The sequence below is a fragment of the Rhinatrema bivittatum genome, chromosome 16 (assembly GCF_901001135.1).
Source record: "Rhinatrema bivittatum chromosome 16, aRhiBiv1.1, whole genome shotgun sequence".
Classification (NCBI taxonomy): domain Eukaryota; kingdom Metazoa; phylum Chordata; class Amphibia; order Gymnophiona; family Rhinatrematidae; genus Rhinatrema; species Rhinatrema bivittatum.
Genome location: NC_042630.1, coordinates 41,239,581 through 41,267,172, shown reverse-complemented (window position 1 = coordinate 41,267,172; position 27,592 = coordinate 41,239,581). Strand labels below are relative to the sequence as shown.

At 43.5% G+C, this 27,592-nt stretch overlaps 1 protein-coding gene across 1 annotated transcript in view; it reads right to left on the bottom strand.

The window, feature by feature from the left end:
• Positions 1–651: 651 nt before the first annotated feature.
• Positions 652–27,592, bottom strand: part of LOC115077504 (vomeronasal type-2 receptor 26-like) — a 68,546-nt gene continuing 41,605 nt past the window's right edge. The window contains exons 5-7 of the mRNA XM_029579794.1: positions 16,775–17,587; positions 5,640–5,763; positions 652–1,612 (exon numbers count right to left, since the gene is read on the bottom strand). Coding sequence (XP_029435654.1) covers positions 696–1,612; positions 5,640–5,763; positions 16,775–17,587 — 1,854 coding nt within the window. The 3' untranslated portion in view covers positions 652–695. The remainder of the gene's footprint in view (positions 1,613–5,639; positions 5,764–16,774; positions 17,588–27,592) is intronic.

The window sequence follows — 27,592 nt, the reverse complement described above, 5'->3', positions numbered from 1 at the left end:
ACACTTTTTACTTTTGTAGCTGTTCCTTTCAGTTTTTTTCTAACAATTTTTCTCATTTTATCAAACTTTCCCTTTTGAAAGTTTAGCAAGAGAGCAGTGGATTTAGCACCAGAGCCGAGGATTTGAATACTGTTCCTCTTCCAGTCTTCCCTAGCGGACCATTCCAGACTTTTTCATCAATTACTGTTTGAGGCTATTTCAGTTATCTATACCGCTCTGTCAGCAAATTAGTGTTTTTCATATTTTCTTTGAACTTTCTTCACTGCAACTTCAGATCATGAGCCCTTGCTGAGGAATTTGTTTGGAATATTTCACCTTCTATAACAATGACACACAGTCTGCAAAACTAAGTCCCTGCCTTTTTCTGAAGCTTGTTTGGAGCTTGGTTGATTTGCTTGTCTCCCACCCTCAACCAAAAATATGTTGCACTGCTCTGAGAAGATTATATTTAGTTAACCACACATGACTCCATCAGAATAAAGAACATTTAGTGGGTGAGAAATTAATACATAATCTTTTTATTTTCAAACTATCTTCCTAATCTCATTGCTATAAAGTGACAGCTAAAAATGACTTACTTTTAAAAAGGACAAAAGAACAGTCTTCAAAAGAGAATATTATTTTTATCTCTATCTACTGAATGTGCAGGAGAACAGTATTCACCAAATCTGTACCAAGTTCTGGTAAATTTTTCCTTATAAATTGTCATTGTTTGATTGTTTCCCCATTAAATGTTTTCTTGTGTTCATTTCAGGCTTGAACAGAATAATGTAACATTTAGGAATAAATATAAAGACCAGGAGTCCAGCACTAGACGTCAGGATAGCAAATATCTCCACAGCTACCATATATTTGCCTTTGGTGCTCAAATACACTGGAATGAAAGACACCCAAACACTACAGAACACCAGCATGCTGAATGTGATCAACTGGGTCTCGTTGAAACTGTCAGGCAACTTCCTTACTAGGAAAGCTACAACAAAGCTTAAAAATGCCAAACCCCCCATATATCCAACAACAAGATAGAAAGCCATCCCAGATCCATAATTACATTTTAATACCATCTTCCCACTTTCTGATTTTGTGTCATAGTCTGGAAATGGAGGAGAGATGAGCAGCCAAACAAGGCATATCACAACTTCACCCAGTGAGCAGAGAAGAATAATACAGTTGGATACTCTGGCATCCAACCACTTTTTTAAATTGCTTTTGGGCTTAGTTGCATTGAAGGCAATAGCAACTTTGATGGTTTTAGCCAGTATAGTGGAAACAGCAACAGTAAATATAATCCCAAATACAGGTTGTTGGAGCAGACAGGTCATCTTTAGAGGATGACCAATGAATAATAATGAACAAAGAAAAGACAATATGAGTGAAAGAAGAAGCATGTAGCTGAGATTACGATTGTTTGCTTTCACTAAGGGTGTTTTGTGATGTTTAATAAAAATTGCCATCACTGCAGCAGTTATTAAACAAAATAAAATAGCAACAGAAGCTAAAACCACACCCAGGGGTTCCTGATAGGAAAGGAAGACTATGTCTCTTGGTATGCACAGATCTCTCTTCTCATTGGACCACTGATCTTCTGGGCAGGGCTCACAATTTTCCATATCTGTCAACAAATCATAATTTAAAAGTTTAACAAATTTAAAAAAAAAGTATGATCTCTATTTAAACAAAATTAGTATTTAAAATAAGCTTTCCCACCCATATTTTTCCACTGCTTTTTATTCCACCAGAAATCTTATTTTTTTCTCTTAAGTGGCAACATGAATTTTAAAAGCCTCATGCATTAATAAGTAAAATATCCCTGCTTTATTGCTGCTAAGGAAAATACATTTATTTTCTGTAAATCCTTCTTAGTTGGGGGACCCATGCAATAGAGACTACATGTGGATAAGGTCTTTGACTATGTGTCCTGGCCATATAATGTATGGTTTGTCCTGGAAAAATGTGTTTGGAACCTAAGACAAGGGTACAAGTTAATGAGGCAGCTTCAGAAGAGTTCTCTTAACTATGAAGGAAAAGCAGGGTTGTTTGTTGTCATTCATTAATTTTCTTCCATGTCTGGAGTCTTTGATCTTTTTAATTAAATTTTGATAGGGATAAAAAATGTTAACCTTTTGACTAACAACATACTTTTGTTCCTTTGAGATACTGAGGATTCATTGCTGGTTGCAGTGACCTGATTAAAATTTTAGCCTCTCCACAGGAATGAAGCAAAATTTCTTAAATCACTTGAATTAGATATTGCAAACACTTTCACAGAAAACATAATCCTAGGGAAATTGCATTACCATTTCAAGCTAGCAAACAGATTATATATTCCCTCAGAAAAGGTATTCAGAGTGAATATTATTCATACTAGCAAGAATAAAACATGCAAAAAAAAACCCATATTTGCACCGTATCTGGGAATACCTTGTAATTTAAGCTTTTTGGAGCTATATTATAGCTTTCTTTATAGATTGGTCAATGCCATTTTCTCTGATTTTATGCTACTTTGTATATTTTAGTAAACGTCACGCTTGGTAGCCTAAGATAAATACCATGTTCTCTTGGGTTGTAAAAGTATATTCATAGTCAAAAAATATATAATGAGCAGATGGATAGATGCCTTCTCCAGATGATGAAATGTGGGAGAGATATTGTTGCATCCGTCAGCTCAAATGACTTCGCCCGACATGCCTCACCTTTCTCTCAGCTTTCTCCACCAACCTCGGGAGTATGGCATTTGTGGCATCTCCTTGCGCACCCTCCGGCATTCCCGGAGTGGCTCAGGCATGGCGTTCGGCCATCTTGACCCGAGGTCTCCTAGGCACGCGCACGCGTGTGGCATCCCTACCTTTGTAGCAGTGTTGGCGCGATCCTCGGGGGGGCGTCCCCTTCGAGTGACGTCACTGCTTTCGCATATTTAAGGTTGCACATTTGCTGACTCTTGCCGAGTTAGCAAGGATCGATATGCCCCGGTCTGAAGCTACTCTGCCGCTTCTATATACTGGAAGCTATCTTCACCCTTTGGGGTTCTCTAACCTGGGTACCCGCTCCTCAGGAGCCCTCTGCTTATTTACAGGTGCCTATCCTCTTACAGGTACTCGATCCTCAAGGGCCTGTGTGTCTATCCTGGTGCCTGCTCCATTCTTCAATCTGCTGGATATCCACCTATCAGCTACAGAGAGTGAGTACAACTTCTACCAGTCTGTCTCTCATCAGTTCCTCGCTACCTCTCTGCATCAGGCCCTTCACCATCATTGTGGAACGGGTCTCCTCTGCTGAGGATCACGGACTGCTAACACCTATCCTCTCTACCGCTCATTGGGATTCTCTACAGGAAAGTGTTTAACATCTGCCAGTCTGTCTCTCCTACAGTGCCTTATTGGACATCTGCATCGGGGCCTTATGCCACCATTGTGGGATGGGACTCCCTCGCCAAGGATTACAGACTGCAAACCAAGTTAACCTGCTCTCTACTGCCACCTCTGGTGGTCATCCTAGCTGAACAATAAAATAAACTATCTCTGTGTTTGTGCTATTGAGTCTAGCCCGGTGCATCAGTCTCCCTACGGGGCTCCTCCCCATAGGAGATAACATCACTGTTGCCCCTGAGAATCCACCAAACACCTCGATATCAAATCAGATTGCTAACTCCATGGATTCAGCTCAGCTCACTGGATTACAGGCCATTCCAGCCTGGCCCAGCGAATCACTGAACAACAGAGCATGTTGGAAAGCTTGACTGTGGCCTTTAGTCTACTGCATTCAGAGATGAATGCTTCTACTACCTCAGGTAAAGAAGAAAAACCATCAGAGGTGATGGTAAAAACTGTTGTACCCCTTTCTGCTCCTATTCACTTCTCTGGAGATGCCTGGAGATGCAGGGGATTTCTCAATCAATGTTGTATGCATTTTGCACTTCAGCTCTCCTTGCCTTGTCAACTTTATGAATGTTACTTCGCATCTAAGCTATGTTCTCATCGGCCATTCTTGAAATTGTTTAACCATTCGCTGTTGGTCCTATTCTTAAGAATTCTTACACATGTATTATTTGTTTCAGTTTCAAAGTGTTTATCTCAACCCTCCTGATGCAGCCTTCGGGCGAAACACGGGTCCATATCGGGGGACCCTAAAGAGAACTATTATGTTTGACAATTGTGGGGGTCAGGAGGCTCCCCCAAGACTTGCCAAAGTCTCTGGTGGTCCAGCGGTGGTCCGGGAGCGATCCCTGCACTCGGGCCATCGGCTGCCAGTATTCAAAATGGCAACCGATAGCCTTTCCCTCACTATGTCACAGGGGCCAACCAATGGCACCAGTAGCCCCTGTAATATAGTGAGGGCAAAGACTATCGGCGCCATTTGATACTGGCAGCCGATGGCCCGAGTGCAGGAGGTCGCTCCCGGGACCCCCGCTGGACCACCAGGGACTTTTGGCAAGTCTTGTGGGGGTCAGGAGGGTGCTATCTGCCTCGTGGTCATTTTGCAGACATAAATATATAGCCAAGAGGATAGAAAAGATACAGGGGATATGATAGGGGCAATCAAATAACTTAAAGATTTAAATTGTGCAGACGAAGCAAAACAAGAAAAAAATTAGAAGAAATAGGGGTAGATTTTCAAAGGGTTGCGCACGTAAGATATGTGCGCAACCCTCGTGAAACCTTCCCCTGCCTCTCCCTGCGCGCACTGAGCCTATCTTGCATAGGCTCGGCGGCACGCACAAGCCCCGGGATGCGCGTAAGTCCCGGGGCTTGAAAAAATGGGAGTTCCGGGGGTGAAGCCGTGGACGGGGTGCCAGCCCGGGGTCATTTCAGGGGGCAGGACCAAGACCTCGGGAACAGCCACCGGGCCGGGGAATAGAGATCCGACGCGCGCAAGTTACGCCTGCCCGGAGGCAGGCGTAACTTCTTCAATAAAGGTCGGGGGGGGGTTAGTTAGGGCTGCTCCGATTTCGGAGTGGCCTTGGAGGGAGTGGAGGAGGGATGCTCGGCTCGGCGCATGCAGGTTGCACAATTGTGCACCCCCCTGCTCACGCTGACCCTGGATTTTATAACATGCACGCTGCAGCGCGTGCATGTTATAAAATCGGGCATAGATTTGTTCACACCGGGTTGCGTGAACAAATCTACACCTGCGAGCATGTTATAAAGTCTGGCCAATAGTGTTCTAGAATAGACTACAGTATGAAACTTCAAACCAAAATCAGAAAATATTTATATATGGAAAAAGGCGGTGGATATGTAGAACAGTCTTTCAGAGGAGGTAGTATAAATAAAAATGGTAATTGAATTGAAGAAAGCATAGGGTAGGCACAGAGAACCCTTAGTTGTGAAATTCAAAGAGGGTAAAGGCAGAAATCAATATCAACAATGAAACTGGGCAACTAGATTAATAAGGCACACTCAGAACATCGTACTCCGTATTTATCCAACTGCCTCCTGAGGATGCACTGGCAGACAGTTCATCCCTGCCTCACATGCTGTACAGTATTCTGTATCTCTAAAATCGAGCCATTTGAAAACCAAATAATATTTAATACTGCATTATACAATCAAACATTTATATTTTCTGTATTAAGAAATGCATTCAGCATTTTCAGAACAATCACAAACCTTTCTTTGCATTGATGGATAAATTGAACTTACCAATCATAGTAGTGATTTCTCCTTCAGAACAGGGGACACAGTCATAGCAGCAAACAGGCTGTCCCTTACGAGGGGCTTTCCTGTACCCAGGAGTACAGCTCTCAGTGCAGACAGAATTTGGAGTCTAAGAAGGTAAAAGAATCAAAGGAGATTTATAGATCTCATGTAGATGTTAGATTACTCATCTTTTCAAATCAAAGGTCAAAGGCCTGGATTTTCTAATGTCGCACGGCTTTCTGAATCACATAGTAACAGGGGGCAGGAGGGCGAAGTGGGGGGTATGCCTGCGAAAGTTGGCAGCGATTGCACCACCGCGGTGTTATCGCTGCCGGCTTTCGCACCCAATAGCGCCACCTTGAAAGGTAGTGCTATTGGGCGCGCTACTGGCGGCGATAACAGATCTTACCTTATCGCAGCCACCAAAGTTTCCACCGCGTCCACCCCAATGCCGCCCTGACTCCTCCTCTTCTGTCCTGACTCCGCCCCGACTCCGCCCCTATCTAGCTATCACACACTAAAAGGGACTTTTTGCTTGCGAAAAGTCCCTTTTCGCATGCGATATCGATAGAAAATGACCCACAAAGTGAGTTAGATTCAGGTACAGTAGGTATTTTCCTGCCTCAGAGAGCTCACAATCTGAAGTTTGTACCTGAATCAGTGGAAAGTAGGGATGTGAATCGTTTTTTGAAGATTTAAAAAAATCGTCAGATATTTTTTAAATCGTCAAAAATCATTAGAGTCGCGATACAATAGAAATTCCCCCGATTTATCGTGAAAAATCATAAATTGAGGAGGGGGAGGAGGCAGGGGGGAGGGCGGGAAAACCGGCACACCAAAAACAACCCCTAAACCCACCCCGACCCTTTAAAACAAATCCCCCACCCTCCCGAACCCCCCAAAATGTTTTAAATTACCTGGTGGTCCAGTGGGGTGGGGTCCTGGCGCAATCTCCTGCTCTCGGGCCATCGGCGCCATTTTGGCTGCCACTAATATAAATGGCGCCGATGGCCCGATAAAGAAAAACCCACCCGACCCTTTAAAATTACCCCCCTTAGCCTCCCCCCCCCAAAACCTTTTAAAATTACCTGGTGGTCCAGCGGGAGCACGGGGAACGATCTCCCGATCTCAGGCCTTCAGCTGCATTAATAAAAATGGCGCCGGTGGCCCTTTGTCCTTACCATGTGACAGGGCAAAGGTAGCGCCAGCGCCATTTTGAATATTGGCAATACGGCTTGAGTGCAGGAGATCACTCCCGGACCCCCGCTGGACCCGCAGGGACTTTTGGCCAGCTTGGGCGGGCCTCCTGACCCTGTCATAGGGCCTCCTGACCCTGTCATAGGGGCCGACCGTCGGCCCCTATGACATAGTGAGGGCAAAAGCTAGCGCCGGCACCATTTTGAATACTGGCAATACGGCCCGAGTGCAGAAGGTCACTCCCGGACCCCCGCTGGACTTTTGGCAAGTCTTGTGGGGGTCAGGAACAGTCCGAAGTCAAGAAGAAGAGAAAAACAGGAATTCACTCACGGGAGCACCGGCACAAGCAAGCCTGCAGCTGAGGCAATGCTGTGCTGGGCTCAGTCCTTTAAATATCTGAAGTTCCCACGCAAACGGACCACCGAGAACCAAGCGCCCGGCTGCTTGGTTCTCGGCGGTCCGGCTCCTCCCCCTCAACCATTAGGGGCCGCGCACGCGGCTGCAGCAAGGTTTAAAGGAGCCATGACCGGATATTGTCATGGCTCCTCCTGAGACTCCGCCTCCTGGCTCCTGTATTTAAGGCAAGGTCTGAAGCCCAGACCTTGGTATTTGACGGTATCTCTCTTTATCTCAGGATCTGCAATAATTGTGGTATTACCACAAAGTGCAAAAATGTTATTAATAGTTTGATGAATCTAGCCCTATGTGTGCATTAAACTGTGTTTTATGCCAGAAAATCAGACCTTTGTAGGATAACATTCTTGTTATTACATGTATGCACATAAGTAGATGTCTGAAGATTTATCCTAGTATTTTATAAATTGTGCAGTGGGTTGCTTCACAGTTCATAAAATTCAGCGTAGTTATGCTCTGAAAGTATGTGTGCATGTTTCTGTATGCACAAATATTTGCTTAATTGAAACCAATTACTTTCTCTACATATTTTATGAATAATCTACATGTGTGCATATTTTAGGAACATAAAAATACAACATGTATGCATACAATCAGATATTTATAATAAGCATGGTTATACTTTCTTCCACATTTATTTGAAATCACAAATTCACTAATACCTCCGCCAGTTTACCCACTCCATCTCCAGTTCACCTAGACCCTCTGGAACTTCATAGGGGGCTCTCACCAGTTCACCAGACCTCCCACTCAAAACTTCAGATAACTGACAAGTCTGATTTCAATTGCACTAGTGAAATAGTAGGTGTGAAATAGTGTAAAATAGTGAGCTAGTTTATAGGTGAATATCTCTTATAAAATAGAAACTTCCATGCATACCTCTTCACCCACACTTTAGTCTGTCACATTTTGCACTGTAAATATACATAAGAAACTTAAAATATCTGCAGGAAGGAAAAGTTTCAAACAACTGTGCGTAGCGGCAAAAATGCAGAATTATGGCTGTGGATTGTTTTATCATAGAATTTTATAAAACGCATGTATTACACATGTGCATGTTATAAAATACTCATATACTTACCCCGAAGCATTCAAATACACGTAGGCCAATGCGTGAATACATGTAATGCATTGGAACCACATATTTCAGTGCATTGAATGCACATACTTTAGTCATGCAGTTTCAAAATGTACGCGCGTATATTTTACACACAAAAATAAAGTAGGACTTGATGTAAATTGGAATTTATACATCTAAATCAGTGTATCTTAAAACAAATGTGCATCGGTGAAATTACCAGTTTAAGCAACTAGTCCACCAGTTTGTCCAGTCCTTCTCTGGGTCATGGAGACCCTCTGGTTCTTCAGCCTGATTTCCCTACCCCCCATTCACCCAGACCTCCCACCCAGTCGGTACTAAACAATAAACACATTTAATATCATTTACGTCAGATAATTGTCCGGTGTAAAAATATGCGAGAAAGTTGGAAAATGTATGCATGCGTCTTTAAATAGCAGCTTACTCGTGTAACTGTAGGCTCCACACAGCGATGCCTCTAGACCACTCCTTTTCTACACACATATATGTGCATAAATGTGGAAATATGCACGCAGGCTGTACCTGGCCACGCGTTGCAGTGGCAGAGCCAGGTTAAGTGGAAAAGAAAGAAAAGAGAATGGGGATAACCGCCCCCTGCCTCCCCCCCCCCCCGAACATGGAAGCAAGAACATCCCCATGCCCCCCCCCCCCTTGCAGGCCTGCCGATACCTGTCAAAAATGGTAGTCGGTGGAGCGGGCGTTCGTTCCGGCATGGAAGTATTAGCGCCGGGCCCTTGGCAGCCAGCACTGAAACTGTCTCCGACGGCTGTTAGAACTTACTCTGTCAGTGGGGTAGAGCAATGGGAGTGGTCGTCTCGCTCAGATAGTAAGGGCGAAGGTGCGCCGGTTGCCAGTCCAGAAAATGGCATCGACAGGCCCTCACCCTTACTATGTCACATGGGCTACTGCCGCCATTGGCGTTCCCGAGTGTCCTAGTAAGGGACAGAGCCGTCGGCGCCATTTTGATTGCTGGCAGCCGACGGCCGTAGTGTATGCAATGTGTCACGGAGCGGTGTTGCCCCCCCCCCCCCTCGCTGGAGCAGCCCGAACTATTCTGCAGTTTTGCGTGCGTTCGGAGGGTGTGGGCAGTAAGTAGAAAAGTCATGTGCGTGGGGGGTGTGAGGAGGGTGTTTTTGTGTGAGTTCGTAGGGTGTGGGAATTGCAAACATGTGGCATGTGAGTGGCCTCCTGGTGTAGCATGCTGGAATTTTGTGGGTTTTTGTGTGTTTTGGGAGGGTGTGTGAAGTAAGTACAATTGGCATGTGTGCGGGGGTGTGTGAGGAGGGTGGATTTGTGTCTGGTCGGAGGGTGTGTGAATCCCAAACATTGGTCATGTGTGTGTGGGGTGTGAGCGTTTGTGCAAGGTGTAAGAGCTTGTGCTTACGTCCAGCAGATGTCGCTGTTTGTGGAACCCAATTTTAAAACTTTTTTACCAGCCCCCGGTGTGACATATATGTAACGTAAGTGTAGAAGAACTTTGCAGTATGTGAGGTGAAGCTTGTGTCCAAGTATGAAAGCAATCGGTACCCTGCCACGCGTTGCTGTGGCTGAGCCTGGTTAAGTTGAAAAAACAGAACAGAGCAGTAAAGGTTAGAGTTTGTGTGTGGTTTTTTTTTTAACCCAAAATGAACAGCACCAGCAAAGAATAGTTTAAATATGCAAGCACACCTTCCTGCCCCCCCCCCCCAACCCGGCGAAATAGAGAAACCCACGCTACAGCCCCCCTCTCGGGAGATGTGGAGAATGAGTGGCCCCCCCATGTGAAAAATGCATGGCGGAAAATAAGAACGGTCCTCCACCGTGCTCCTCCCCGGCTACCTGTGTAAACTGCTAACCGGTGGCGAGGATGTGTGCTAGGGTTTGTTCCACCGGCTGCCATGTCGCAAAACTTCACCGGTGAAAGTGGTGCATCAGGATTCCTGACCTAGTAAGGGAAAAAGTCCGGTGAGGATATGGCGCCGACAGGCTCTTGCCCTTACTATGTCACATGGTGTACCGACGTCATTGTTGTCTCCGTATAGCATAGTAAGGGCGAGGTCCGCCGGCGCCATTTTTGTTGCTGGCATCCGACCGCCCTACTGAATGCGATGTGTCCCGGACCGTTCCTGTGGTGCCAGCGGAGAAGCCGGACTTGTTTCAGGTATAGTGTGTGATCGGAGTGCAGTGCGTGGGTGGGTGGAAGAGGGTACTTTAATTTAAAATCGGAGGGTGTGTGAAATGCTTGACTTCCCAATGTAGCAGCCAGGAATTCGTGTTTTGGTGTGTTTTGGGAGGGTGGGTGAAGTAAGTGACATTGGCAGGGCGTGTGGGTGGGAGTGTGTGGTGTGATGAGTGTGGATTTCTGTGTGTTATGAGGGAGTGTGAATGAAAGACAATAGCCCTGTGTGGGGGTGGGGTGTGGTGTGTGAGTGTGTGTGAAAGGTGTAAGAGGTTGTGCTTGCGCTGACGGCCACCAGATGTCGCTGTTTTGTGTAAGCAATTTTTAAACTTGTATTACCTGTCACAGGTGTGACCTATATGTAATATAAGTGTATAAGATCCTTCCCGTACGGGAAGTGAATGTTGTGCGCAAATTTGAACGCATTCGGTTAAGCGGTTGGCGAGATTAGCGACGACGTACAAACTATTTAACATTTTTATTTATATAGATGAAATATATGAGTAGAGGCTACTGATACACGTATATAATAATTTGTATGTGCATGATATAGTGAACATGTCACCTTATATTTTTTCTGTTATAGAACAGCAAGTACGAGAGAAAAGGCTACTTTCGAGCATATATGCCAATATGTGTGTAACTCCCTCATTAAGTACTCGACATTGTGTATATATTTAGGATTTTGATAGCTAACAATACCTGAGCTTTAGAAAATTTACCCTTGTATGTCCTTTATCTGCTGAACATGCTGTCTTTGCATTCTTTCTTCTTGCTTCATAGTACATTATATTCTTGTATTTGAAATGATTGCTACTTTTTTTGGTTCCTTGTCTACACAGAACATGACGTTGCCTTTCATAAGGACTAATATTTTTGGCATACCTTAGTGCCTACCTGCATCCACCCATGCCACCCATCCATCCATGCATGGAAGCATTCCCTGGAGCTTACACTCAACAAGAAGAGATATTTTCCGTTGAGGTGCTGTTGTTTGTGCTGCCTTCTTTGTTGCTGTGCATCTGATACTTGCTGACTTGTCTGAAGTTGTTGACCATTTGTCTTACTTTCTTCCTTGCACAAATGAAGTGATGCTCTGCCTCCCAGAGAGGCCCAGATTTAGACATCAGCAATGCAGGCAACTCCCTCCTGCACCAAATTCTTACGGTTGCTGGAGTGTCACTACCTCTGTCGTGCCTGAATTTCAGCCTGCAGCTGCACCAAAGGATGGTGAAAAAGCAACAGCCCTCACGCTTTGACAATATCCTGTGGCACCCCAGCCCCACATCCAGCCCAGGTTTCCTGTTTCCATTGAAGCTCACAGTGTACCTCAGCAAACAAGGGCTACTGAAGGCCCCACAGTGCTTCAGGCTCCATGACTTGGAGGTGAAGAGGAAGGGAAATTTTGGATCTCCCCACCTCATCCTCCCAGAGGAAGAAGGGGAGGATAACAACCCTACCCCCACTGCCAATGGGCATACGTTGCTTTATTCCAGCCCTGGTTCCAGAAGAGGAAAAGAATAAATATGTTGTAATAATACTTGAAGGTCAACATCGCTAATGACATCTTTGACTCTAAATCTTTTCATCATGTTTGTGAGCTCATTTTTGATTAATAAGCTTTATATCTGTCTTTATCTATAGAAAATCAAGATTTCTAAATCTCAGAAGTAGAAAAAATGGCCCTGATTAATTTATGAAGGCCAAAATGATGTTGCTTCTGGAACCTACCGTATGTTATGGTGTATAAGTCACATTTTATTTTTTCTGCAATTTCAGTGACCGCAACTTATTCACCGGTGCAACCTATATACTGTCACAATCTCTCTCTCTCTCAACCTGTCTCCTAACCTCACTGTACAAACAGGTGTGTCTTATACAAATGTGTGACTTCTAAACCAACATTTTTGTCAACATGGAAATTTATGGAAGGTGTGACTTATACACTGGAAAATATGGTCCAACTATAAAATTAATGGTATCCTTCAGCTTCGAGTTTCCCTGTGTGTCCCTCTGGCTCTTACCTGTATAATGTTAGGTCCCCACTCAATGGCACTCACATTGATGAACAGTTGATGACCCACTGGAGAAGAGGATGTAAAGCTTCCTATTTGAATGTTCTTGACTGTTCCATTTGGGAAGATCAGCCAATTTATAATGTCAAACTGACCTGGGACTTTCCCCTCATCATCAAAGAAAATCTCATCACCAGCTGAAGTTCTGAAGTGAATATTTTTCAGATGATGATTTAGCTAAAGTCAGAAGAAGATAATTAATATTTATCTAGAAAATCAATGAAGAAGGTCAGTAAGCTGAAAATGGTGGGGCTATTAGTGATTGTGGCCATCTTGGAAAATAGATCCATGATAAAAAAAAAAAAAGTAAATATTCAACTGTTGGCTGTTTGTGTAAGTTAACTGAATAAACTTACAAGTTAACCTAAACTGCTGAATATACCCACATATATCCAAAGTTATCTTGGTCAGTTTATCCAGATAAGTTAGGAGAGCCCTCTGGAACAGCTAAAGTTATTCAGAAAACTTAGGGATATGCTGAATATCAGTCTTATCCAACCAAGGGCTGTATTCATCATTCTTCACAGAATGATGAATCCAGTGAAAAAGGGGGTGGGGAGGCGAAGGGGGGCGGGCCTGTGAAAGGCCTCAGCCGTTCACACCCTGGCGGTGCAATTTTGCCGGCTGTGGTGTGGCCGACTGCAGCCTTTTGCATGAATAGTGCCACCGTAAAAGGTTGCGCTATTTGCCACGCCACTGCCGGCGATAATGTCCTTCACATTATTACTGGGTGTGGTGCCGTAGTCGACTCCTCCCCTCCCCACCCTGACTCCTCCCCTCCCTGCCTCGACTCCTCTCCTCCAGCTAATTAACATCCCATCACATGCGAAAAGCCCCTTTTCACGTGCGATAGGGTTTATCGCATGACATTATGCACAAAGGACCAGATTCTGACGTCACTCCTGAAGAGTGTTCCTGGATGTAAGCTGCTTTCTGAAGTGTGAAAGAGTGAGAACCTCTGTAACAGAGAAAGAACTATCTTTAGGGTCCTTACTGGCCCATAACAAATAGGGTGTGTGATGAAATATGCTGAAGGAGATGGAGCCACAGGGAATCTGGAATACAAATGATACAACTGGGAAGAAAAAAATGTTGAACTGGGAGATCTGCTTTGAGACCAATATTGCAACCAATATTCTCAAACATTGATTACTGTAACTCCCTATTACTAGGCATATTTTCAAGACTATTAAAACCAGTATAGTTACTTCAAAATGTTTCATCAAGACTTTTATTAGGGACAAGGAAATTTGACCATATCACCTTCTCACAGCATTCTGTGTCCAACTTTGACCAATCAAGGTCACAAATGGCTGGAAGATCCCATAAGGTAGATCTGATTCCTGTTACTCACTATCAGGAATATAACTAGCTTTCTTTAGTCTATTTGGCTAATACTGTGTCATGAAGTTTTATCCAGAAATATTTCCAAACCTCCTTTAAATCCAGCTATACTAGTCACCTTCATCACATCTTCTGGCAATAGATTCCACAGCTTGTTAGTGTTCTGAGTAAAAAAAAAAGTATGTTCTATGATTTGTTTTGAATCTGTTTGGCTTAGTATTATGGAGTGAACAGCCTTCCTTTATTTACCCGTTCCATCCCAGTCATGATTTTAGAAATGTCTAGCATGTCCCTTCTCAGCCGTCTCTTTTCCAAGCTGAAGAACCCTTGTCTTCATAGCCTTTTATCAAAGGAGAGGTGTTCTATCAGTTTTATAATTTTTGTTACTATCCTTTACCTTTTCTAATTCATGAATGTGTTTCTTGAGATGGGGTGACCTGAACTGCACACAGTACTCAAGGTATGGTTGCAGCATTCATCAATACAGAGGCAATATAATATTTTCTGTTTTATTGAACATTCTCCGCTAGATCATTCCTAACTTTCAATTTATTGGATCATTCCTAACTTTCAACATATTGTCCAAGGTCATTTTTCTGGGAATTAGCTCCCAATATAGAACCCAGCACTGTGTGTCTGTAGTTGGGATTATTTTCCCCTATGTGCATCAGTTTGCATTTTTCCACATTTAATTTTATCTGCCATTTAGTTGCCCAGTCTTCTAGTTTCACAAGGTCTTTAAGAAGTTTCTTACAATTTTCATCAGTTTTAACAAATTTGAATAAAGTTGTCTCATTTACAAATTTTATTTCCTCACTCTTTGGTCCTGTAGGAAATATCTCAATTCTTGCTAACAAGGACAAACAGCTAAGATGGACCTTCTATTGTCAGGAAAAATGGATATTGGCCTATTTTGCCAATGCAAATGCAGAGAAAAAAAAAGATTTTGTCATTTGGCTACATACAGCCAAATGCAGACATGAGACAGCCTTCTCATTGTTATATGCAAGACAGCCCGAAGAAATTATTAGCCTTGCTAGCCAAACTGGCACCAAAATGGGGCCAAAAGAAACATTAGAACAGATGGTGCTGTGTGGGAATGGATGCTGCAATTATATTAGGGCCTCTATTTATGATGCTATCTGGGATCTGAGTTTATCAGAGCTCTTTCAAATGTGAATAACTGTCATTCATCAGAACTGACCACTTGATGAAACTGGAGATGAGACAAAGGACTTGTAAAAGCACAGGGAAATCTGCTAATTAAAAACCTTAATTATGAATTCACCTGTACGCATGAGCTCCTGAATTATGCATAGGTGAGCCCTTGAAAAAGGCCAGCTAACAATAATATTGGCCGTTCATTGTCATCAGGTTGTTACCCATGAAAGAGAAGGAGGTGGTCCATCTGAGTGCTGTTGGCGCCACTCTGGCCAAGCTCTCTGGCTACCACTGCTGAAATAAAATACTTATCTTCCTTCAAAGTGTACCTGAGCAGAAGAGCTGAGCACACCTTGCTGCTGGAAAGGTGAAGCTCTTCTCAGCTTGGGATACCTGATCTAGGAAATAGACCCTGCCACCTGAGTTCCTGGGTCCTTATTGTAGAAAGACCTGCCTGCTGAAGATCTGGAGAGAGGTTTCAGCTTCTGGTCCTAAGATAAGGACTCTAACATATTCCCTAGTCTGTGGTCAGGAAGTCAGAGCTCATTAGCATTCTCTACTTGCAAGTCAATGCTAGAAATATGTGGGGCTAATATTAATTGATTAATTTTAATTGGATAGTCACTGGATGTCAGATATGCTTTGGTAACTATTGTTTTTCTTATTGTCTGTGTCCCCAATTGCTTTTGTGGTTTCTGATGCAAAGTTTTAAGCTTAGCCCTGTGTAACATTGAAATAAAGTAAATTTGATTTTCTTCAGACAGTTGTGTAATTTTCTAACAATTAACAGGAGGGTCACTGGTAAATAGTTGGTGCATACGTAAAGGGAGATTGGGTTAGAAATCGGAACTCTTCTCCCTATAGTCACTTTTCTAGATCTTATATGAATATGTAAAACAGCATAGAGCCCATTATCAGTCCCTTAATTCCACTAAAGACTTTTCTCCATTTAGAAAACTAGCCATGTAATCCTCCCTTCTATTTCCTGCCTTCTAATCATTCTGCAACTTCCCAAGAAGCCTCTCATAGGGGACTTTGTCAAATCTCTTCTAAATATCTAAATACACTATATCAACAAGCTCATCTTTACCTACAGGTTTATTTACACCTTACAAAATTTCTAAAAGATTGGTAAGACAGGATTTCTCCTTGCAAAAATCATGCTGACTCTTCCATATTAAGTCATGTCTGTCTATATGGTGAGTGATTTTGTTTTGAAGAATGACCTCTACCATGTTGCCAGGCATTGATGTTAGGTTCATTGGTCTATAGTTTCCCTGATCACCCCTTGAGACCTTTTAAAAAAAATCTGCATCACATTGGCAGCATTCAACCATCAAGAATCATGGCTGTTTTCAATGAAAAGCTGCAAATTATAGTAGCAGGTTAGAAATGTGTTTTCTTTCGTTTAGAACTCTCTGCTTCTACCACAATTCATTGCTTCTCCTGGGCTTGTATCTTCCACAGTTTCTCCTATAAATTCTTGTCATGGTGATAGAATATTGTGGGGAATGGAATCTTTCATGCTAGATCAGAGATCTTTCAATTTAATAATTCAAACCATCTCTCATCCAATGTGTTCAATAACTGTCATATGTAAACCATATAGAAATGTTAATATGTCAGAAAAAACTCCAACTTTTAATAGTCAAATAAAATCATACACATTAACCAAACAATATTTTCTTACCTGTCTTGAAAGAGAATTTTGTGGTAGACTTGATTTATTTACAAATCCATTCTGCTGGATTTCAGATGAATACACAATATGCAAAGCATAAGCCACTGCATATACAGCAATGTAAATACTGTATGAAAATCTAAGGTTATTCAGATCAAAGGTTGAAGCGTCAAGGAATCTCAGTTCATCTCTCTCCGTACACTTCCTTTCGTTAACAGGCCACTCTCTAGTAGGAAGGTTTTCGGGTGCACAATGGAAAGTTGCAAACCACAACATCGTGAGCAAATTCATATGCAACATATTTGAGTGAGTGATGCCATACATGAAATCTCTTAATCCAGGAATCTCCCCTTTGTGGACAGAAAGCATCAAAGAACCATTGAATTGATATAAGTACTTTTCAAACCAATTTTCAGTGATAATTATTAATGGAGCTGAAGAAATCCAAACTTTCCTGGGCAGTTGGACCTCTTGTATTTTTCTCATAAATTCTATAAAATAAACAAATCTACTATATACAATGATGACATTTGCTGTTGTATTTGTCAGTACTTTGATAGCAGTGTTAAAGCCTTTTGACGAGGTGAGAACTACTAAAAAGGCAACACAAGCTCCACTCCTGATAATCTCATTCCTCAGCTCCTCACTGGCTCTCATATTACTGTCATCTTCTGATGCCATAATACCAACCCAGGTCCAACCAAAGTGCTTCAGTAATTGAATTATAGCTTCATACTGAGATCTGTCATCAGGGACGGTCCGGTATAAGGAAGGGAACTGAACCCGGTCATTGAGGATGGGATCCAGGGCTCCATAACTGATCTGCAGAGAACAGAAAAGAGTGTAATTTACAGACATTAAAAACATATATTAATTGATTTTTGTTACCATGAATCAAATGTTTCCTAAATAATATGTCATTCAGGGCCTGATTTGATTCATTATCATATCCTGCATTTGCAAATGGACATTTGAACAAATAAATTTAAAACAGATAATACATTTATAAAAGGATTACAGTAGAAATATAGTTTAACAAGCATATTCAAATAACATCACAGTATGCATACAATAAAACACTATGTCACAACCCTCTCAGGTGCAACCGCCTCATCTCACCTGATTCACATCTCTAATATACAGTAATAATTGAATGGGAATATGGCAGTCCTGAATCACCCCAACTGCTGGGATCCACTAAGCTCATTTCAATATCATAGATGAATAGCACTAAATTGCCTAGTGTTTGATCAAGAGAAATTGCCATAAGAAATATAAACTAACCTAAAGAAAGTGGTTAAGAATGCATGAAATGCCCACACTGGTATGAACATACCAGCTCAACTGGGGGGTCTGCAGACCTTGCAGTAAGGAAATAATAACTATCCTACAAGGGAGATTGGAAATGCATTAGGATTTGCAGTCATATTGGAAAGCTCAGGAGATTATGTGCTCATCATATTACATGATAGCTTTTTTCTGGTGACCTATAATGCATATCTATTAGGGATGTGCATTCTTTTTCAACGAATGTGCAATCTGCAATGCATAAGTCCCTGTTCGTTTTTTTCGTGGGTTCACAAAATGCATGGCGATCACCCACAAATGAAACATATCATATTAGTTTCATTCTTTTGGTTCGCAGTGATTTCTTAGTGGCCATTTGAAATAGGAGAAGGTCATAAGGGAGTATCCATTGCAACAAACAGCCCTTTCCTGCGAGCTATAAGCGACCTCACAGCCCTGTCATAGAGCGGGTCAGAAAGGTTGGCAAGGACACCAGAATGGCAATGTATCAGAGCTAAGCATTTTTCTAATGCAGCCAATCGCTGCTCTCAGTGCTCTGTGATGCTGTTCCTGCTGATGCTGTACTATTTAAACCTTCAGCGTGCGGCGTGCCATGCACTTTTTTCTCAGGTGTTGTCTAGGGAGGTGGCTTTACTCAGAGCTAGTCTGAGTGTCTCAAATTTGTATTTAATTGCTATTGCTGCTTGTGTTTGCTTCTTTGATAGAATTTTCCATTGAAAAAGAAATGTGTTTGTTTTGCTGCTGTGCCACCCAAGGTTCTTTTACTCCACTTTTTTTTTTTTATTGAACTCAGACTGTCTCTCTCTCTCACTCTCTCTCTCTCTCTCTCTCTCTCTCTCACTGAGACAAACTGCCAGTATTGACATTTTGCTGCTGATCTTAGCCCCCTGGGATAGGTTGCAGGCAGGGTTTGGATGGTATGGGTGGGAGATTGTATGAGAGTTCCAGTGGCTGTCTGGGAGTTGGAATTTTCAAAGAACAAGCAGCATCACTGTAGGAATTGGGCTTGCTCAGGCCTCCAGTCTTTTCTCTATGTGTGTGTGTGTGTGTGTGTGTGTGTGTGTGTGTAGTTTTAAGCATTCACATATATTGGTACAGAGGTGCTCAGTCACCAATAAAGAAATAATTATTTAATTGAAATCCCTACTAGGCAGAGACATTAAATCCATGATGTCAGTGAAATCTAGATGTGGTCGAGTAATTGGGGCTGGCAGAGGAGGCACTTCAAAAGGCAGTGTCAGTCCCCCATTAAAGTTAAAAAGAGAGCTGTTCCACTCTAAAATCTCTGGAGGGGCAGGAAGTTCCATCCAGGAAAAACTGAAATTTAAAGATGATGCACCGCCACCACCTTTTCTGACCCTGTAGTTTTGGAGGTGAGGGAAAGGGAGGTTGAGTCATGCAAGACAAAAGGGTGAGACCCAAAAGAAGCAGTGTGACAGCAGACTCTAGTTAGTGCTGTTTGCTTCTGTTTCCGATGAAGAATCATCTTGTGTGGGATTCTCATCATCAGAAATGGAAGAAGTCATAGGTGAAGAAGGTTTAGGAGGTTTAGTTAGTCCTGTCTTAGCCTCCACTTCAGTGCTGCAGGGTAGAGATGAAACTGATGATGATGAGGAGAAAGAGCAGTCAGCGCAGGCACAGAGTATGACTGATGCCCCTGGCATTGCTTCTCAGGGTACACCCACTTCTTCACCTCCAGTGTCAACATCCACCTCAAAGGCTATAGAAAAGGGATCATGAAAGAAATCTGTGATATGGAGCCACTATAAAGTGATGAAGGACTTGCGTTTTGCTCAGTGTAATTACTAGGCCAGGGTTATTAGCAGAGGCAAGCAAATGGGACATCTAACTAATTTTGACATGATGCATCATATGCAGAAGCAACACCCAACAGTACTGCCATCTGGGAATGGTGGCAGTAGCAGTCAGGTGGCAGGCCACCAGCCCCCCCCTGTCAGAAGTGACAACACACCATGGAGGAAATGGAGTGGTGTTTGGTAATGCTATCCCGGTGAAGGAGGCAGGCAGCCTCAAAAGTTGTAACCAGGAGCATTGTGGAAATGATTGCCCTTGATGAGCATCCCTTGCAGGTAGTGGAGAATGTGGGTTTCAAGAATTTGCTGAAGGTCTTAGATCCAAATTGCAAAGTCCCCTACAGAACCATATTTAGTAGAAAGAGGAGACAATGGCACAAATGTCAGTGACACGGTATCTCACAGAGCCCATAGAGGACATGCAGACAGATCCGCTGGCATATTGGGCACACAAGTCCACTGTCTAGCCACACCTAGCCAAAGTGGCTCAGCAATATCTGTAATGTTCACCAACCAGTGTGCCCAGTGAACGTGTATTTTCAATGACAGGGGATATCATGAGTCCTCACTGCTCAAGGTTTGCACCAGAGTTGATGGAAATGCTAGTCGTTTGAAAATAAACATGCCTTTGCTTGGGTTTCCAAATTTTCCCTCTGAATGACAAGATGAATAATAGCAATTTAAAGCCTTTCAGCAGCTCCAACTGCCTCATATGCACCAGATAATATCAGCACATGTACCTGACCTCAACCACTGTGCCTGTCTGTCTACTGTCCAGCCCATACATCACTACAAGGGCCTGACCTCAAACGCTGTGCTGGCCATCTAGCCATTACGACAGTACAAGGGCGTGACCTCAAACGCAGTGCCTGTCTGTTCAGTCCTTATGTCACTACAAGGGCCTGACCTCAAGCACTGTGCCTGCCCGTCCAGCCCTTATGTCATTGCAAGGGCATGAACCCAAATTCTGTGCCAATCTGACCTCAAATCCTGTGCCTGTCTGAGTTTAGTTCTAGTATTTCTAATTTCATTTTCATGAATTTGTGCGTCACTTCTTTACAGAATATTCTTTTTCCAGTTTTGCAACATTTGGACTGTAAGAACATAAAAAGCTGACTTAAGATGTATGTTTGGAGCTTGCATATTTCATATGCTCCATAGTTTTCAAGACCTTCATAATATGGACCATTTTCCCTAAATCTTTCTTAGGTGCCAACATTAATGATTCTAGTACTATAGATAACTGGTGGTAGTTGCACTCTAGTTGATCCTCTGTGTTCCCATAGTTTACAGAGGAACTGTGAAGGGTACAAAGTCAACATAGGTTGATATTGTAGCTTTTGACTTGAGTAGCAGTTTTCTTATTTCTGAGAGCTCTTCAAGTTCCTTTGTCATCAGCTGAAGTGCATAAGCAGTTGAGAGATTCTGGTTATTCACTAGACACCAACAGAACCACCACACTTTCGGGGCAAACCCATTCTAGGGAGCCCTTTCATTTGCAAAGGAAAGGGAACTATCCCTGGGTGTAGCCAGCCTATCTCTTAGTACCCGCTGACCCATGTGGAACCAGACCGCTGTTCACATGGAAACCATCTCCACCTTGACTCGCCAAACTTTGAAGGCTTATTCTCTACTCTAGGGGCCAACCCATTCTAGGGAGCGCTTTCCTGTGCAAAGGAAAGGGAACTCTCCCCAGGTATAGCCAGCCTATCTCTTAGAACTCGCCAACCCATGTTGAACCAGAACTGCTGTTCACTTGGAAACCTACACCACGTCGACTTGCCAAACTTTGAAGGCTCATACTCTACTCTAGGTGCCAACCCTTCCTAGGGAGCCCTTTCCTGTGCAAAGGAAAGGGTATTCTCCCCGGGTGTAGCCAGCCTATCTCTTAATACCCGCCGACCCATGTTGAACTAGAAATGCTGTTGACATGGAAACCTCCTTCACATCAACTCGCCATAACTTGAAGGCTTGTTCTTCACTCCAGGGGCCAACCCATTCAAGGGATCCCTTTGCTGTGCAAAGGAAATCAAAATCTCCCCGGGTGTACATTCCGACCCATGTTGAACCAGACCCACTATTCACATGGAAACCTCTTCCATGTCAACTCACCACACTATGAAGGCTCATGCTCCACCCTAGGGGCAAACCCATTCTAGGGAGCCCATTCCTTTGCAAAGGAAAGGGAAATCTCACTGGGATTAGCCAGTCTATCTCTTAGTACCTGCAGACCCATGTTGAACCAGAACCGCTGTTCACATGGAAACTGCCTCCATGTCGACTCGCTATAATTGAAGACTCATGCTCCACTCTAGGGGTCAACCCATTCTAAGGAGCCCTTTCCTGCACAAAGGACACGGAACTCTCCCCGGGTGTAGCTGGCCTATCTCTTAGTACCTGCCGACCCATGTTGAACCAGAACCGCTGTTCAATGGAAACCTACTCCACTTCGACTCGCCAAACTATGAAGCCTCATGCTCCACTCTAGGGGCCAACCAATTCTAGGGAGCACTTTCCAGCGGAAAGGAAAGGGAACTTTCCCCTGGTATAGCCAGCTTATCTCTTACTACATAGAAACATAGAAACATAGAAATGACGGCAGAAGAAGACCGAATGGCCCATCCAGTCTGCCCAGCAAACTACGCACTTTATCCTTTTTTTTTTTTTTAATCTTTTTCTATCACCCACCTGTTACTATTGGCTTCCAGTACTCTCCAGGCCTAATTCCCCTCCACCCCAACAGCAATGTAGAGAGCAGCCCCGGATCTGCATCCAAGTGAACATCCAGCTCAATTAGGGGTAGCAACCACTGCAACAAGCAGGCCACACCCCTGCCCCATACTCTTACCCACCCCTGGGTTTTTTTTTGTTTCTTTTTGGAGATGGCAGCAGTGAACACCAACCACTGGCATCCCGCTCCGTGAATGCCTCTGTGGCTACTGCCGCTCCGTGCAGTGTTTTGCTGCCTTTTTATTCACATCCTCTAGACTTGATGGACCCACAGTGTTTATCCCACGCCCCTTTGAAGTCCTTCACAGTTTCACACTTCACCACTTCTTCCGGAAGGGCATTCCAGGCATTCACCACCCTTTCTGTGAAGAAATACTTCCTGACATTGGTTCTTAGTCTTCCTCCCTGGAGCCTCAGCTCATGACCTCTGGTTCTGCTGATTTTTTTCTGATGGAAAAGGTTTGTCATAGTCTTTGGATCATTAAAGTTTTTCAAGTATCTGAAAGTCTGAATCATATCACCCCTGCTCCTCCTTTCCTCCAGGGAGTACATATTTAGATTCTTCAATCTCTCCTTGTATGTCATCCGATAAAGACCCTTCACCTTCCTGGTCGCCCTTCTCTGTACCGCTTCCATCTTGTCTTTGTCTCTTTCTAGATACGGTCTCCAGAACTGAACACAGTACCCCAGATGAGGCCTCACCAAGGACCTGTACAAGGGGATAATCACTTCCCTTTTCTTACTCAATATTCCTCTCTCTATGCAGCCCAACATTCTTCTGGCTTTTGTTATCGCCTTGTCGCATTGTTTTGCAGACTTCATATCATTAGACACTATCACCCCAAGGTCTCTCTCCTGCTCCGTGCACATCAGCCTTTTCCCCCCCATCGGATCAGTTCATTCAGATTTCCACTCCCCATATGCATGACTTTGCACTTCTTGGCATTGAATCTCAGCTGCCATATCTTTGACCACTCTTCCAGTTTCCTTAAATCCCGTCTCATTCTCTCCGCTCCTTCCGGCGTGTCCACTCTGTTGCAGATCTTAGTGTCATCCGCAAAAAGACAAACCTTACCTTCTATCCCGTCTGCAATGTCGCTCACAAAGATATTGAACAGGACCCATCCCAACACAGATCCTTGCGGTACACCAGTGGTCCCCAACCTTTTTGCACCAGGGACCGGCTTCAAGCAAGACCATTTTTCCATGGCCCGGCAGGGCGGGGCAGGGGCGGGGCTTTGGTCATATGAGGGCGGGGTTATGGAGGGTGTTGGATTTTAGTGCACACTTATCATTTAATTATGACATTTGTAATGTGAATGTGACTCAACTCACCAAAGGTTCTCACATGCATGGCACACTGACCCATGATCATCACGGGGCTAGACGTAAAAGTACAGTTTGTATCCACAGGAACCCCCCTGACCAACAATAATGGATGTAAAGCAGAATTATGACATTCCCCATACAACTCACCCTACAAAAAAGATATTCTGGTTCTGGTGACATCTCAGTAACAGCAACTCAAACTCCTTCTACTTCCAGGCTCAATAGCCCTACTTATGAAAAGACAGCAGTTTACCACCAATGCATGTCCTCTTGAGAAAACATTTGTATCAAGAAAGAGATTTATATCAAGAAAGTCAGTATATAAAAGCCTTAAAAAAATAAATAAAACACAACAAATAAGACCGATACAAACGCTTACATGCTAGCAAAATATTTCATCTCGGTAACAGACACAGAACCGACCTAACATACTCCCAGGATCTGTAGTAATGCACATAAACTAATCCGCACACAGTTACACCTGCATTATGGAATACACTCAAACAGGAGCAACCCTATCTATGAAAAGGCAACACTACAAATATTAAATCAGGTCCTAAAAACCAATATACCTCCTATTAGGAAAACAGAACTAGCAAGCAGTTATAGATCCCCACACAGAAATAATTGTAAAACTATACTAATAAGCAGAATAAATGTTTCAAAACAGCTATGAACAGAATAACATCCAACAATTAAAAACTCATAAAAACTATTAAACATTCTCCAAACACCAATAAAATATTTCAAAAAAGCAGACATCACACAATTAAAATGGCAGTCAAGAAAAATAAACTTAAAAAGCCACTTTTACTACCCCCTCCAGCAGCTCTCCTACTCCCCTTCCCTGCAGGCCGTGGCACACACCAGAAGCAGCAGTAGAAGCTAAGCTCTATACTTATGGTCCTCTTCCTTAGTGCCCATGTCTCTCACACACACACCATACCAGTCATGCCCCCATGACCAGTTTCTGTCTCTCACACACCAATCATCTCCCAAACAGTCTTTGGCACACACACACCAGTCACCTTCCTGAACAGTTTCTCTCATGCCATACACACACACACAGGCTTCCCACTCCCGTGTTCTACTTAGATATATGGGCTTCTCACTCTCATAATCACTTTCTCTATCTCTCTCTTTCACACACACACACACACACACACACACACACACTAGTCTCTCACTCCCATGTTCTCTTTCAGATATACAGGCTTCTCCCTTCCATAATGTGTCTCACACACACCCAGGTTTCTCACTCCCATGCTCACTCTTCACATGCACAGGCTTCTCATTCCCATAATCACTTTATTTTTCTCTCTCTCTCTCTCACACACACACACCAGTCACCTGATCTCGCTCATGCATACACACACACACACACAGGCTTCCCACTCCCATGTTCTCTTTCAGATATACAGGCTTCTCCCTCCTATGCTGTGTGTCACACACACCCAGGTTTCTCACTCCCATGCTCACTCTCTTCACATGCACAGGCTTCTCATTCCCATAATCACTTTCTCTCTGTTACACACACACCAGTCTCTCTCATTTCCATGCTCACTCTCCACGTACACACGCTTCTCATTCCCTGAATCACATTCTCTCACATTCACACACACCAGTCTTTTTCTCTCACACACACCGTCACCTTACCAAGCAGTCTCTCTCTCTCATGCATGCACACTCACCCAGGTTTCTCACTCCCATGCTTTCTTTCACCCCTACAACAGCAGGCTTCTTACGCCCATGCTTTCCCAAATATCCAGACTTCTCACTTCCATGCTTTTTCTCTCTCACACACACACATCAGTCACCTCCCTGAGCAATCACTTTCATTGTCTCTCACATACACACACACACACACACACATACATCAGCTCTCTGACCAGTCAATCACACACAGGCTGGCTGCCTGCTTCTCTCTCTTTCTCTCACTCACTTCCTCTCCCCCCCCCCCGAGCACAAACGGTAGCGGTACCACCTCCTCCTCCAGTCCCCGCAGGCCAAGACAGAAGAATCCCATCGGCCGCGGGAGGCTCACGCTGCTGACTCCTTTCTCGATTACCGGCTGCTTCAATTGCTCGGGGACCGATGCTGCAGCCGGTGCTGCTACTTTATCACACGGCACGGGCCGGCTCTTTCTTCTTCCCGCGCACCGCATATCACTTCCTGTTCTGGGTCACGGGAGGGGGGCAGGCGCGGGAAGAAGAAAAGGCCCAGCCGCGGGTGCTACTGCTTTTTCTGGCACCGCTGCCATTCCCACTGGGCTTGAACGTGCTGACAGCCCGGCGGCAACGGCAGCGGGAGAGACCGGGAGCGCGCGACACACCTGCGGGAGAGACCGGGAGCGCGCAACACACCTGCCGGTGCTTGGCGGCGCCACGGAACGGCAAAAAACTCCCACGGCCCGGTCCCGGTCCGCGGACCGGTGGTTGGGTACCCCTGCGGTACACCACTTAAAACCGTTCTCTCTTCAGAGAAAGTTCCATTTACCATCACACATTGTCTTCTGTCCGTCAACCAGTTTGCAATCCAGGTCACCACCTCGGCACTCACTCCTAAGCTTCTCGTTTTATTCACCAGTCTCCTGTGCGGAACCGTATCAAAAGCTGTACTGAAATCCAAGTAGATGTCACCATTTTTTATCTCCTTGGCAATCCTCTCTTCTGCTTGACTTTTTGCCGACTTGATTAATTTCTTTGTCTCCCTCTGTTGAATCAAATATTCTTTTTTTTTTTTAATTTTTAATTTCTCATTTTAATATACATCCAAGTCAAAACTTGTTTGAAAATTATAAAGTACAAATGGAAACACAATAATCTTTACATCTTATAAGGCAACATACTATTTGTATTTTAAATAATATAGGAAATACGGAGACACCTCATATAAGGAGCGATTTTAAGGTAATCTATTACTACGTGAAAATTAACAGCCTGATAGAACTCTTGTCTTGTCTATTTCAATTTCCACTTATATAGTGAGACTTCTTAGGGGCGAGAAGCCAAGAAATCCCTAAGCTGGGAGGGTTCTAAGAAAATATATTTCTGTTGCTGGTAAAAAATAAAACATTTGCACGGGAAATGCAGTTTAAATTGAGCCCCTTTTTGAATCGCTTCAGCTCTCATATCAATGAAAAGTTTACGCCTGGTTTGGGTTGCTTTAACAATATCAGGAAAGCACCACAATTTATGACCAAAGAATTTTTCTTGACTATTTCTAAAAAAATATTTAGAAACATTATTTTATCCATAAGAAACGCAAAAGAAATCAGTAAAGTTCTCCTCTGGGTCACAATCATCTCTTGTGAGGATTCAAGTAAAGTGGTAACATCAGGTAATAAATGTTCATCTATATTTCCAGGATTAGAATCCGCTGTTGGTAGGTAGTATGCTTTCGTTACTACAGGTTTCACCTCTTCAGGCATTTTCAAAATTTGAGTTATATAAAGTCTGAACAGATCAATTGGGGAAATGTTTTTCAAAACCGGGAAATTCAAAAATCTCAGATTGTGGGATCTCAAGGAATTTTCTATATTCTCAAGCCTTTTATTAGCAATCAAATATTCTTTTTTGTGTTCCTCCTTTTGGGATCTTTTATAATTCTTGAACGCTGTTCTTTTAGCTTTAATTTTGATAGCCAC